Source organism: Nothobranchius furzeri, chromosome 4 (assembly GCF_043380555.1).
Source record: "Nothobranchius furzeri strain GRZ-AD chromosome 4, NfurGRZ-RIMD1, whole genome shotgun sequence".
Classification (NCBI taxonomy): Eukaryota; Metazoa; Chordata; class Actinopteri; order Cyprinodontiformes; family Nothobranchiidae; genus Nothobranchius; species Nothobranchius furzeri.
In genome coordinates, this window is record NC_091744.1 from 54,763,880 (window position 1) to 54,779,159 (window position 15,280).

Consider the following 15,280-nt stretch of genomic DNA (forward strand, 5'->3'; position numbering starts at 1 on the left):
GGAGGACCCAAACCCCGGTGCCGTGGAGTCTCTGCACCTGCAGCTATTTTTTTCAGACATTCTGATGCTGAAGGAGCACCTATACGGCACAGGGGTGACTCATGCTTAGGTTCAGGCTGGCCTCACAGCCTGGCGTCAGTCTCGCCAATGAACAGCCTGTGTGTTCTCCACTGGGCGGGACACACATTCCTCTCCAATGAGCACATCCTTCCATTCATAAAGTGGTATGGGCAGTTTCTCTTTTCTTTTTTTACCCAAAGCGTGGGTTTGCACTGTTTCATAATTCTGACTGAAACCGTCAAACCAGTTCCAGAAAGAGCCAATCACAGACTCTGGATGGGAGCTGCCGTAATGCTCATCCAATCAGCTCCCCCTCCGGTCTCCCTATTTCCGCCCAGCTCCGTACACAAAATGCAGTGAATGGGGAAGCTGTGCTGTTGATTGGCGTAAGAAGGAGCCAATCAGCGGCAAGGAGACGGCTCCTGCACCCGGTGAGAGGCGGTGGTGGGCGGCGCGCTTCAAATCAGGCTTGACAAGTGTTGGGGGAGTGTGTGTGTGTGTATGTGTGTGATGCTACAACCTCCTTATAAAGGGACTCTCTCTCACATTGTGGCTTGGAAACTAGAGCCTAAAATTGAGGTCTACACACACAGACACACACACATACACACACACTTACACATTCACACACGCCAAGTCACCGAGAGCCGCCGGATGAGCATGGAGGAAATGATCTGCCGGGCCGAGACGCCTCTCTTCTGGGTCGGTGCGCTGACGGTGGCCTTCCTGACGCTGTGGCTCCTCTACCGGCTGCTCACTGGCTTCAGGATCTGGGTCTTGGGGAACGGACAGCTGCTTTCCCCAAAGCTGGGCAAATGGGCAGGTGAGTCAGGTTCGAGCAGGTTTTCAGGCAGCTCGGGAGTAGGCAGGTGGTCTTTGACTTCCAAACAGAACAAGGTTATTGAGCTCAAACTTCACTTCTCTCTTTGTGGAGCTGCACCCGGTGCCTTCTTTACTTCTAATTTACGTTTCACTTGGTTCAACGAGAGGTTGCGTGATATGCGCAGGTGGATTGCTTAATTGACTTGACTGAAATCTTTATTTGCTCAAATCCTCTCCTGACAGCACGGCGAGCTGCCAAAAGGTTCCAATCAGCGTTTTCAACCACATTTGGAGCCGGGGAGGGGGGTGCGCCCCACATTGGTGAGCCAGAAGCCAAATTGCGCAGGCTATGCGCACTTTTCACATAGCTGTGGTGGGTGATGTGGGTGAGCAATCAGTCCCACAGAACCAGATTTAAAACAAACGTGACCCAGATCATTTAAGACCTTTTGATTCCCACGTGGTTATTTTTGTGTTCTCATCGGGCTTTTTACATTTTTATCCCACATAACCAAAAACCTACAAACCCAATTCAAATCCAAACATATTGAAACAAATTGAAGTCGTGTATTATTCCTGACTGAACATTTCTGGAGTCTATATCTCAGGAATCGCCCTCCCTGTGGCTTGACCCACTTTTAGCGTCTGGAGCCTTTTGCTGCGCAATGTATCAGTGTACTTTGCGAGATTCTTATTTTTACGCCAGAATAGCGTCTGGTTGGTGTGAAGCGTGTGTTTTATATGTTAATGTAACGCACAATTGTATTCTGTTTTTTTGTGCGCTATAAGATGCATGACTCAAACACCCCCACCCCCACCCCCCGCGCGCTGATTCTGACGGAATATGTTTAGGAATGCCGGTTCATCCTGGTGATTCAAGTTTATCGTCATCCGTACAGACATTGTGATGACCACTCACCCCACCCCATCTGGTTACAGACCTCCTCACTGCAGCGTGCGTAACCAATCACGATGCCACCAGCATGACTCAGAATTTTCTCTCTGATGGCCGCGCCTACATTTGCATGGAATAATAATAATTAATAATAATAATAATAATAATAATAATAATGATAATAATAATAATAATAATAATAATAATTATTATTATTATTATTATACATTTTTTTACCAAACGAGTTCTTTTCGAAACGCGTGAACATCCTGAAACCAATCGGTGCCACCAGTTCAACCAGTCACAACGGTGCGGGCGGGACATTGTGATGAGGTGAGGTGTTCTCCTCAGCAGGTTGGACCTGGCATTCTGGAGCAGCCTGTTTGAGCTGTTCAGATTTAGATTCGCTGTTAAAAAAAATAGGTTTTAATGAGTCATCTTTTGATGAAGAGCCGATGTTCTGCTTTAATTTTTGATATTTTAAAGCGTGAGAATGAATTAATTAAACCTATTATTATATGTATACTCAATTTTCTCGCCCGAATTAGTTTGAGTGGTGTTTTTCGTTTGAAAAACAATAAAAATCCAGTAATTTTCCATACCAATACAACATGAACCGGTGTTTTCCTATTAAATTGACACCAGTCTCTTGTTGCCTTCATGTCCCTTAATGTGATGGCTCTTCTTTTTCCCACTGCCATGGCAACACAAGCCTTCTGTTTCCTGTCAGACAAGTTTGTGGGTGCTCATCACTGTTTCATCTGTAAGCAGATCAGAATGAAACTGGTAACGTGAAGAATGTTCTGATTGTACTCGGTGTTCTCGAGCTGTGCATCTGCTGCATGAAGCTCTGCAGCTTCTCAGAAAACCCTTTTAGCAGATGGGACCCCTAGTGGAGAAACTGTGCACTGCAGCATGAGTCAAAGCGGCTTCCCCTCTTGTCTGCATAGTCCTCGTGTCTTTAATCACACTATAAAATTTAAATAAATGGTTCCGTTGAATTTAGACTTCCTGATGAGATGTAGATTTATTCACGTTTTGATTATTTTCTCGTTTTCCACTGGTTTCATTTGTGTAAGAAAGCCTGTCCTGTTATGATTGTGAAGCTCAATAGAAATCTTTTTTTTAGAAAATAGTAGCTGTGCACCCCCTCCCCCAACACACACACGCACACGCACACACACACAACCTTCCTTCATGTTCTCCTCCTTTGACATGAGTTTATTGAGAAAATGGTCCGATTATATAAGATCCAGTCATTCATGATAAAGACTTATGCAAGACTTTAACTGACTCCAGTAGAACGTTTATCAACATAAGCTCATTGTAAATCAGAGCTTTGAAACAATGGAGACAAAATAATCAGTATTTAGTATTTTTAGGAATGAAGATTTGTTTACGATGCAGGAAAATGTGCACATGTGAATCATCTGCACTTGATGCAGAAATTCCACTGCTCACAAGGATTAAAAGAAGTTAATAAGTGAATAGCTGTGAGTATTTGGTTTTATTTTGTGTTTAAATGGGAAAATATAAACTTAAATAAGATTAATAACTAAAATGTCAAATTACTGCCTGCCAAGATGGCGCTATTCGATTTGAACTGTTCCATGCCGGGAGAAGTGACATCAACTCCGGAGCTCTATACCCCACTCAGGCTGCTGTTAGCTGAGAAGCTTGGATATCTGGGATGGCCTTCAAGTGAGCTAAAGCCGGGCGTACACTGTGCAACTTTTTCACTTTTTTGAGCCGATTTTCCAGTCGTGCCAGAATCCACGAGATCGGGGCGAGTTTTGCGCCGAGTGTCATGTAGTGTACCGGGGGTTACGAGAGGCGATTAACACCATGTGACCAGCTACCGATCAGCAATCGTGAGCTCGCACAAACTTCTGGCATGTTTAATATTTTGCTCGTCCCTCGTGAGGGTATCGCACTGTTGAAGCGGCGCTGCGAGCAGCTGCGACCCAAAAAGTATCAGAACCACTCACGGCGCATGCGTCAACGCCGCTCGCTATTTCCCTAATAACACACGTTGTTCGTTTTTTGTTTCTACACGTTTTTTACTCACAAAGATTGTCAAGAAAGCGTGTTTGTCATGTTCATGTCAAATTAAACTGATCACAAAACACAGATTTACTTTCTTTATTTCGTTTTCCTCATCCAACCCCCATAAATCCCTGCGTGTCCTCCTGCAGCACTCCCGAAGGACAACAGGCAAATCAAGACAAAAAAAGTCTAACGTGTTGAGTAAAAACTGCTATTTTTAGCATATTTTTAGGGCCGACGTGTTGCTATCAGACGTACAGTGTGAGCAGTCAGATCGCATCCGAGAACTGGGTCGTACAGTGTGAGCGCATGACTCATGAGATCTGCCCTGTGAGGAAGTCGTACAGTTTGAGCTGAAGCTGAGTGCTACGAGTGAAAAAGTCGCACAGTGTCCGCCCAGCTTAATGCTCCTCCAGCTGCAGCTCTCTCTTGCACATGAGATGGTTCTATTCTAATTTCCCAGTTTGTGACATCACAAATGGGAGACATTTTGAAACTGCTGCTTTTAGGGAGATGATTCCTAAAATCAAACACTGACCGAATACTTATGGATGTTTATTTTCCACACTGGAGCGTTTATAGAATCAGGAGAGACCCACATGGCAATACAGAAGGTGAATTTTGCATTATATGTCCTATTTAAGCTGGTTTTTATTGAACTGCCTGAATCGCCTCCAGTTTACATCATACAAAAATAATTGGTTTGCATAAGCAAGAAAATGTGAGTTCAAGCTGATAAGTAATGCTATCAAAACACAGAATCTGCCAGAATGCATATTTTGAGTCAGCAACTCATCACTTCCTGTGATGATAGCAGAGGCTACTGGTCTAGCTGTGAACGAACGTCATCAGCCACGGTAGACTTCTAGGATGGTAGAAAGAATGTACTGTATGAAGTTGTGCCTTTATCTGCTTCCATCCCACAGCCTCGTATTAAAAGGACTCATCAGATAAAGGAAAAACATGAATAATGGAGCTGGAATGTTGCACATCTGATGGTTGGAAATGGGGCAAAGGACACATTGTTATTCTGATTGTTCTCAGGGATTAGCTTTGTGAAAGAATTAGCAGAAATTGCTGAATGAATTCTTAGACTTAGATGAAATCCAAAATTTTAGCCTCCAGTAAAGGTTTTTATTTGAGAAATTGTAGCCAGAGAAAAAAATTTTGCTGCTTCTGTCTTGAGCATTTCTGATGTACTCTTGTCTTAGCCTCTGCATTGGTCTGATCGGCTTTATTTTTAACATGCTGCTTTATTTGTGTGCTTGAATGTGAAATACGGGTGGATTTTTATTGTCATGTTTTCTGTGTTTGATTACATAACACAAGGACTGCAGAAAGAATCTCAATTTGGGGTCTGGATGTGATCAGAAATCTTTAAATCCTTTTGCTTGAAAGTAATCAAACACTGATTCTCATGCAGTCATCATAGATGTTCTGCTTTCCAGTGTTTCACTAGTAATTTCCTGTTTGTCTTGGTTTCCCCAGCCCACAGTGCTCGTTCTAGTGGGGGGTGGTGGTTAGGATTCAACAGCATCCCGCTTGTCGTGCGGAGGATGGCTGGGGATCTTTCTTGGCATTCAGGTGTTGCAGCAGGCAGCTCCCAGACGAGGCAGTGCAGGCGCTGCTATTTTTACTCCTGCTGCTGCTTTTTTTAGACCCTCAGAATAGTGAGCAGGCAGCAGCAAGGGCTGCTCTACTGCCGAGGGGGGAGGGAGATGGAAAATTCTGGGGGATGGCAGTACCTCTGAATGTGCAGCATGAGCCCAAGCTAAGCTGCAGTGCTGACGCGCCCCCTTCAGCTCTAAACTAGGAATGCTGGACCAGTTGCTCCAAGATGAGGGGATGGGAGGGACTGGTGAAGCAACCCCCCCCCCCCACCACCACCACCACCACCACCACACACACACACACACACACACACACACACACACACACACACACACACACACACACACACACACAAAGCTTGCTGTCGTCAGTACTGCTGTCATTCACGTGGCTGCCTGCGTAGGCCTCTGTTACGTTGGTGCCTTATGCCACTGATGTCATGCGTTGTTCACGTGATGATCGTGTCCCACTGGGATGTAAAATAGGCTTTTGGGAGTCAGAATAGACAGAAAATAATAGGATGGTTGAGAAATAAATTTGTGTTTTTTTTTTTATATTGAAAGGTGTTTTTAATTAAAAATATTTATTTTGACCTGAATATTCTCAGAATCCTTTTTAGATTAGAAATCTGCCAATATATAAAACACACACACTGTTAATTGAGAAAATGGCATTATGCGACCGGTTTGAGGATTACAGCATAAGCATGAGAGTGCTGGAAACGGAGAGGGGTCAGCAGAAAAAATGTTTGGGGAAAGAAATGGCAATTTCATTTTTCATTCCTTTCAAACTTCATTTACATCGGTTGTGCTTCCTCACCTAGTTTTAGTCCATTACTGAAGTAAACATTTTTCTGTGACAAAGGATTGGATCAAAAATCTGTGATATGAATAATTTAAGACTGAGCAGATTTCCTGGAGTGTCTTTTCTTTTGCTCTGTAAGCAAACTAATGTCGTGTTGGTGGATTAATGCCGCTGTGAATGCAACCAAACTCAGATTTTTCTAATTATTATAATTATTTTTTTAAAAACAAACCAATGCACCTTAAGTTCAAAGTGCACGTGTGGAAATCTACCAAGTGAATTCTTAAAATGTGTGACATGTCTAAAAACATCTGAGTAGATATGCAGGAATTCAGGAGGTGATCTCCACCAGCATTTTAAACACACACAGTCATGCATTCCCTCATCTGTCTAGTGTGTGTTTATCTGTATGCTCCATGTGTCTGTTACACAAAGGCGCATCTGAGCGGGTCAGAGTTCGAGCGGTGCAGGTGTGCGTGCACGTTGGTGCAGTCCTGTTGCATTCCACCACACAGGTTGGATTCCTTTTGCCTGATACTTGGTTATAAGCGCAGATGACTTGAATCCCAAATATCATTTGTGAGAATCTCTTGAGCCATGTGCAAGGAATGCAATTTGTTTTTGTGCAAACGCTAATTTTCTTTAGTTTGATATTGATGACGGTCTACAAGTTGGAATCCTGTCTGGCATTAGTCGAGGATTTTTCCATCACAGGGTTCTGTGTTCTGTAGCAGCTTCGTGACTCCAGCTCTGGGTTTTGTTCTCAACCCTATGTCAAGTGTAGCATTTGGATGTGAATCAGAAACGGCCTCATAGGTATAATAGCCCCCCCCCCCCCCCCCCCCCCCCAATTCTCTTTCACAGCCTCTCCCTACCTCTGCAGTCAGAGCCTGACTTGGTATGGCCCAAACCCATTGAGGCTTTTCTGCATGGAGCGTTTGATTCTCAACACTGGGGAGGTTTAAAAATAACCGGGGATTCTGCTCTAGTTTTTCCCGACTCCCTCACTTCCCTCCCATCTCTCTCTCTTTTTCTCCTCCATTCTGTCGTTCTCCTCCACTCTTTTGTTGTCTTGCTTCACTCTAGTTCTATTTTTAGCCACCCTCAGAATCCCTCCCTGCCGTACTTCACTCCCCTCCTTTATCCTTCTCCATGTTCGTCATCACTCCCTCCTCCCTGCACCCCCCTCATTTTGTGTGCTCTTGCTGGGAGAATGCCCTCTACCTTTTATTCTTTCACCAATCTCATTTGGAGCATTGTGTTGTTTTCTTTACATTTTCTTCATTTTCCACCTCCTGTCTGCATCATCCTCTCTCTGCCATTATCTGTCAATCAAGTGGGGTGTGGCTGGTCAGTGAAGGTGCTAGAATAGCTCCGACAAGGTGAAGAGCACAAGAGAAACTCTAATTCCTGGTTCTGCTTTAGTCTCTTTACCATCTCCTGTGAGAGAAATCCTCAGTTTTGCCCACATTTCCTTTAACCCTCTCAGGCTCAAACTAAGTTTTGATAAAAGGACGAACAACTAATTCCTTCAGGGGTACTTCTGAGTTAAAAAATGCTCAGGAAATACGTATGTGGAGTAACCAGGTAGGTAGGTTTTAACGTTGCAAATCTGCAACGCCTGTCTCCAGAGGGTTAAGCTAGAATTTCACACTATGAATCAAATGTAATAGTATTTAAATTGTCAAAACTGCATCAGTTGAATTGTTTTGCATCAAGTCCTTTTTGTAGGCTCGGTGAATTCTAAACTATTCTTGTCCACCATAAACGCTCTGCTACGTCATACACAGCTCCTCTCCAGCTCCGATCCGAGTCGCGCCACGAGCTGTTCGGGTGAGAGGAAAACTGCCATTGTAGAACGTTAGGAAAGGCCTTTCTTAATGCGGGTCAATTAAACTGCAGGGTGTGTCCAACAGCTTAGCTTTTGTCTTTCACCTGGAGAGACACCTGGCTTAGGTCCATATTAGGGTGTTGATGGATAAAGCAGCCAAACCTGATGCAACTTCTTTGAGCAAAGTCAACATGTGTGAGAGCGCAGAACTCGAGTTTAGCACATTTGTTGTGTAAAGTACTATTCAAATCTAATCTATTGGTAGTAGTAGTAGTAGTAGTAGTATTTCTGAGATGTTTAACAGTCAGAGCAAGGACGAGATTGTGATTTCACATATAATCATGTCAGTCTATATTTAATTGTCTGAATTATTGTAAAACAGAGGCAGATCTAGGATTTTTCTGAGTATGGGGCCACCAAGAGGCCATGATATTTATAGAGGGGCCACGCATTAGTCCAGCATCCTTAAACAAGGTTTCACACCGGAAAATCCCATTTGGCTCATTAGAACCACTTGTGTTTAAATCTGATCATTGTACAAAGGACCGTTGAGTAAAAGGGTGGGTGTACTTCAGGGGTCAATGCCCCTGTGGCCCCACCCGTACAACGTAATTCTACTCTAAATTTGTCAGAACGACAAACTGACTTCCTGTATTTTTTCCTTCTGTTTCCTTCCAGTTGTGACAGGAGCCACCGATGGAATTGGGAAATCCTACGCCGAGGAGGTGAGGCTCCTGGACACTTATTTTATTTATTTTCTTGGAAAACACACACACACACACACACATACACACACACACACACACACACACACACACACACACACACACACACACACACACACACACCATATTCATGTGCACTTCATGACAGATGTGAGGTCATGTGTGTGTAACAAATACACTTACTAAAGGCTTTTATCCATTGTTCAAAGAATGAGAAGTATGCAGAGATGAATGATCTATTGATGATCTTGAAGTGTAAATGCCATCAAGTAACACCAGATTATCGACTCCACCTCACAGGCGACGCTTCAGGCAGTTAGATTTCACTCAAGCTATCGCTGCTGTGTGTGTGTGTGTGTGTGTGTGTGTGTGTGTGTGTGTGTGTGTGTGTGTGTGTGTGTGTGTGTGTGTGTGTGTGTGTGTGTGTGTGTGTGTGTGTGTGTGTGTGTGTGTGTGTGTGTGTGTGTGTGTGTGTGTGTGTGTGTGTGTGTGTGTGTGTGTGTGTGTGTGTGTGTGTGTGTGTGTGTGTGTGTGTGTGTGTGTGTGTGTGTGTGTGTGTGTGTGTGTGTGTGTGTGTGTGTGTGTGTGTGTGTGTGTGTGTGTGTGTGTGTGTGTGTGTGTGTGTGTGTGTGTGTGTGTGTGTGTGTGTGTGTGTGTGTGTGTGTGTGTGTGTGTGTGTGTGTGTGTGTGTGTGTGTGTGTGTGTGTGTGTGTGTGTGTCTAATGAACTATGACTAAATTGGTTTTTCCTTCACCCCCAGCTGGCTCGTCGAGGATTTGCCATGATGCTGATCAGTCGGTCACAGGACAAGCTGGATGATGTCGCCAAGTCAATTGGTGTGTGGGGGATCCATACTGTTTGTTTGGGTAGAGATGAGTGAGAATGATGGTTTGTTACAGAAGCATACATTCTTGTAAAATATATCAATCTTCTACACAGTTACAGCCTTCTTGGGTAGTTTTCCCCTTTCCCCCAGCCTGTTGGGTCTAGACGTAACTGTTTTAGGATTGCGGTGACATGGAAGCCTGCAGCACAGGTCCCAGGTTGTGATTTAAGGGTGAAACATCTGACCCAACAAAAGGAAGTCCTGCTTGACTCGTTCCTTTTTAAGGTTTCCAGACCTCGTCTCGTTCAAGTTTCTCACCATGTAGAAAACGGTCCCGCAGGTTTTCCAGGTCTGTTCATAGTGCTCCTCCTTGCACAACTTTCCACCCGTCTCTGATGTTTCCCACAGCACAGTTTCCCCTGTCATGTTTCGAGTCGACAGAGGAGGCTGGTGGGTAGTCACGAGCAGGGAGCGGTGTGCCAAGCTCCAGCACTTCTCCCTCACGATCAGCCTAACGAGCCCGCCTTCCTTGCCACGTAACCTGGCAACCCTCCCTGTCCCATCTATCATTTTATCCGTTTCCCGTCTCCATAAGAGATTTCAGTACTTACATTATTTTCAGTGACAAACTGTTAGATTTCAGGGCGGATTGAGTACGTAAACTCCCTGGTTTCCTGTTGGATTAAATTTTCTGGCCTGCTTGGCTCAGATTTATTTCTTTTTGGTTCTCATGGAGCACGCTGTAACACGATGGCTCTTGATCCTGTCTCATCCTAACAGTTTTCCTCTTGTCGATCCCTCTGCCATCTATCAGCCAAACAAGTCTTTGGACAATAAATTGTAATTGCTCTGGGACTTGAGGCACGAGGTAGAAGACCACTTGGGTGGTTTGTTGGTACACAGCGCCCTCTACAGTCCTGGTCTCACACCGACCACTCTAGTTAGTTTAGTTTAATTTTTACTCTCTTCAGTCTCCTTTGATCTTTTTGTTTAAAAGCATGTGGTTTACTATAATATAACTATGCTAATGCGGCAAAACTGAACTATTACTCTTTCTTCACAGAGGAACAGTTTAAAGTGGAGACCAGGACGATTGCTGTCGACTTTGGCAAAACTGATATCTACCGCAAGATAGAGGCAGGGCTGACTGGTCTGGAAATTGGTGTTTTAGGTAAGAGTTGGCTTTCATGGTTATGTTTGACTTCTCTATTGATCAAACCGTTTTGATGCACATAACTATGCTATATAGCTGATTTGTGTTGGTTTTTGGTCTGTGAATACACCTTTCCCCAAGCAGCTGTTAGAGAAATCTAGCATTTTTCCTGGTATGTGAACTTTGTACTAAATACTAATTTGCGGCAGCAACAACAGATCTTCGCTGTGGGAGTTTTTACCTCCAGAATCTGCTTCACCTTTAAATTGGCTAAAGTTGGTACGATGATTGGACATCTGCATCAGCCTTAAAAGCCAGAAAATATGTTTAACCCCCAGAGACCCAAATTTAGAAAACAACTGCAAAATCTTTTTTTTAACCTTTCACATGTTGTTCTAGGAGGCCAGATAAACGGGCATATTCACACATTTTAACAGCCAATAGTGTTGCAGAACTGAACAATAGGACCTATTAGCAATGTCAATGTGGTTTTAAAAAGAAAAAAAAATGGGGAAGGTTTATTTTTGTAGACTTAAATCTGATGTTGTAATATTACAACCGTGGGTCTCTGGGGGTTAAATGCAATGATCTGTCTGCTTCAGTAAAATAAATGGGCAAAAACAAACCTTTATTGATTAAAACTTTTTCTATGAAAAAGTTTTACGTTTCTCATGAGTCATCATCTTGCAGAGAGAAATGATCTGAACCAAGGTGATCACAGGTGGATTTTTAGGGCTCGTTACAGCAGCTGATTATGAATCTTTATGGCTTTAGTGATTCCTCCTTCAGTCCATCCTACTGTAAATCTGAGGCTTTATGCAGTTTTTTACATGTATCTTCGTTGAGGTTGTGCGTTTGCTGATGTGTAGACATTCCAGATGTTTGTGTCAGCCTATAGAGGTTTGGAGCCAGTAGTTCGTGTTTGGGCTGAACAGTTGAGGAACTCTTTGTTCCTTGTATGATGCGGGTTGAGCTCTACTGGTTGTGAGGTGTGGCTGACTGGTGTTTAGTAAAGGCCTGTGTCTAGCAGGTTTGCTTTTTCTGCCACCTTGTGGTGCACATTTAGAAGAGTCGAAGCTGATCTATTATTAATACCACAGGTTAGCAGCTCCTTCTTGGGTCCTTTCTCATGTTTTATTCTCCACAGTTAACAACGTTGGTGTTTCCTATCCCTACCCTGAGTACTACCTTCACATTCCTGATCTTGAACACGTGAGTTGTCCATCTGAGAAGGATTTAGATGAGATCTCTGCTTTTCTTTCAAATGAAACTGGTGTAACTGGTGATGTCTGTGTTTCAGTTCATCACAAATACCATCAATGTCAACATGACCTCCGTGTGCCAAGTGAGTTGGTTAAATCTGGAAGTTTTTTTGAAGCCGACCTGTGGCATTCACACTCTCCCCCTCTTTTTTTGTCTTCCCCGTTTCTCCTTCTCTGCTGTTGTTCCTACTGTGGTACCTGCAGTGTCTCGGTTGTTCCCAAAGCAACGGTGGACTACACCAACGCTGTCTGTAATCACCACCCACACAACTGTTTCTCTCTGCTGCTTTCTGCTCGTCTCTCTTTAGCCCAGCTACTTTTAGCCCCCCCCCCCCCCCACACACACACACACCCCTCCACCCCCATCCCTGTTTTGTGGTTGTTTGTGTGCTACTGTTATCACAGACTAAGCTTTGTGATGTTGTCCTTCCCAGATGACTCGCCTTGTGCTGCCCAGAATGGTCGATAGGTGAGTGAGACGACGTCTCTCATGATCTGCACGACACAGAGCTGAACAACAAATCAGCAAAATGAAACTTAATCCTTTTTTTTTTAAGTGTTTGTTTGGGAAATGCTGCTCTTCATTGAGAAATGGGAGAAGAAATGCTCCCTGAACAGTTTCCATCACTGCGTCTCTTTTCCTTCTCCTTTTCTTCGCATTACTGACGAGCTTTCAATTCACACAAAGTGCTCTTCCCACCCGATTGGCTGCTGTTTTCCCATGTGACTTCAGCTGGCCAATAGTATCATAGGCACATTTGGTGCCTTGTGAGGCTGGAGTGTCTTCACTACATCACTGCAGCAACAGGTTGCCATGGCAACGCACACAACCACTGTTTTAGAGGGCCAGAGCTGTACCACTTTGTGTGGATTTTGCTGTGGTAATTTCTTTTAAGTCAGAATGTGAAGAAAATGTATATTTTTTATTGTTAAGTAGAAAGGGTTATTTATTTATTTAGCTTTGTTTTCTTACTGAAATTCCATGTTGTGCCCCCCCCCCCCCCCCCCCAACAGGTCTAAAGGTGTTATTCTCAACATCTCATCTGCCAGTGGCATGTACCCCGTCCCTCTGCTGACAGTTTACTCTGCAACTAAGGTTTGTGCCTAATAAAATAAAGGACTTCTATAAAAGATCATCTCTTTATCATCAGTTCACTTTGTGTTAACACTCTTTCTATTTGACCATGCTCTGTCCATCTGTGTGCAGGCCTTTGTGGATTTCTTCTCTCGTGGCCTTCAGGAGGAGTACAGACGTCAGGGCATCATCATCCAGGTGAGTTTAAATCTCGTCTCCTGAGCATTCATATCCTCCATCATCAGTAACACTTTATAGAATTGATTATATTTTAATGGGCTCACATATTTTTGTGTTGCAATCCAAGCTCAGGAAATCATTGGTGCTTTTTTTTCCCATTTCTGTCATTTTTGTGCAATATGATTGCCAAATTGTCTCAAATAAAAATCTAATGTTGCACACACATATTTGCATGATATATATTTTCAACAACTGCTGCATTAATACGATTCTGAAAATTATCGTTACATTTCTCATCTAAGGTCCATTTTTATGAATTAATCTTATAGTGGTCTGAATACTGGGAACCGCTGGTTCAGCTGTAAAGGACCAATAAAGTATGGCAGTCTTTCATGGATAGATGTGATCCAAACAGTTGCAGACACACACTGTCATTTATTTAAAAAACAACACATTTTCCTGCGGCCTGATTGGTGTTTTCAACACCTTTTTTAAATGATTCACCTTATGACTAAAGTGTTCAGTGATGTTTGAATTTTCTATTAAAGTAAACTTGTGATAAAAAAAATCTGACATGACTAATCTAACTTTGTGCAGAGTGTGCTGCCCTTCTTTGTGGTCACCAAAATGACTCGTATCCGGAAGCCCACCCTGGATAAGCCCACCCCAGAGCGTTACGTAGCAGCTGAACTCAACACGGTGGGTCTGCAGTCTCAGACAAATGGCTACTTCCCCCACGCCATCATGGTAAGAAAAAGACACGCCGGAAATCTAAGCATTTCCAGAAACATTCTTGAAAATGGCATGTTTACAAGAACAATTGTCTCTAACAAAGCCTGCTTATTTGATGACAGGGCTGGGTGACCACCAGGCTGGTTCCAAGCAGCATCGTTATCTTCCTTGGAGCTCGGATGAACCGCCTGCAGCGAACAGGATACCTGCAGAGGAGGAAGCTGAGGGAACAGAAGAATGGTGCAAGTTTGAAAAATGAATAAGAAGATGACGGGACAGGCAGCCACTTCTTTTTCCATCCATTGCAGAGTTGAAGGAAGATGGGATGGCCATGGTCGGTCAAGAGCTGCCTATAAGCTAACCTTTTTGTGCCTCTCAGTTAAAAGAACACAAAAGACGTTGAAGTCCAGTTTCAACCCGCTGCCAAAGAAACGGCCACAGAAGTCTGAGTGAGATGAACTGTTGCTCTTAGCAAACATTATTATTAATACATGTTTTGTCACTGACACTCTTGGTGGGAATAATACAGCCAGACAAGTGATGCTGCTGTTGTAAGCAGTGGAACGTGGTGATGGGTATCTTTTATATATAATTATTTATTGTGTATTTGTATGAATACCAGCCAAACTTGGATGTTGAGAACCAGCTTAGAACCTAGTTCTGTTTACAAATCGGATCTTTAGAGAAGGCAGCAGCTCATCCTGACATCTCACTTCCTCTTTTTTAAGTATGATTGCAGTTTAAAGTGTTGGATTGTGGTGGGTTCTGGTTGTCTTGTTCTAAGCCAAAGTTGGTCTGACGTGTTTTCCTCGTAATTAGTTTTGCCAGTTAGATTCAGTGATGGGGAATTTGGTGGTTTTCCTTCTTTATGACGTTTGAGTGAACTATTTTCTTCCTCCTAATCACGACGTTTGAGCTTCCCCAGTGCCTTCTGGGTAATACAACACTTTTACATGTGGAGTCAGAACTTATGTATTTAGAATCTAAATGCATGACCACACTTACACAAGGAAGATTAGTTCACATGTCGCCAAACTCTGTATTTGTTTTAAAGGTAACTCTTTACATAGTTAGCTTCTATACAGTACCCCATATGATGTGGTCTGACGTGTCAACTGAATAGGTTTTTTGTGTGTGTATTTTTTCTAGTCTTTTATATGCTTGGAAATAAAAAGAAATAGTGAAATGCACTGTTTACATTTATTCTGCCAACAGTAACTTATCTTTTTCTACTGTTTAATAAAAAGCTGTGGCAGAA

General features: G+C 43.3%; 1 protein-coding gene across 1 annotated transcript; it reads left to right on the top strand.

Moving 5' to 3' along the window:
• Positions 1–522: 522 nt before the first annotated feature.
• hsd17b12a (hydroxysteroid (17-beta) dehydrogenase 12a) lies at positions 523–15,280 on the top strand. Its single transcript, XM_015963862.3, has 11 exons — positions 523–883; positions 8,748–8,794; positions 9,555–9,630; positions 10,684–10,791; positions 11,921–11,985; positions 12,074–12,118; positions 12,470–12,504; positions 13,050–13,131; positions 13,243–13,308; positions 13,888–14,037; positions 14,145–15,280. Exons 1-11 carry the CDS (start codon positions 562–564, stop codon positions 14,283–14,285), a joined length of 1,137 nt encoding a protein of 378 aa, XP_015819348.1. The 5' UTR covers positions 523–561; the 3' UTR covers positions 14,286–15,280.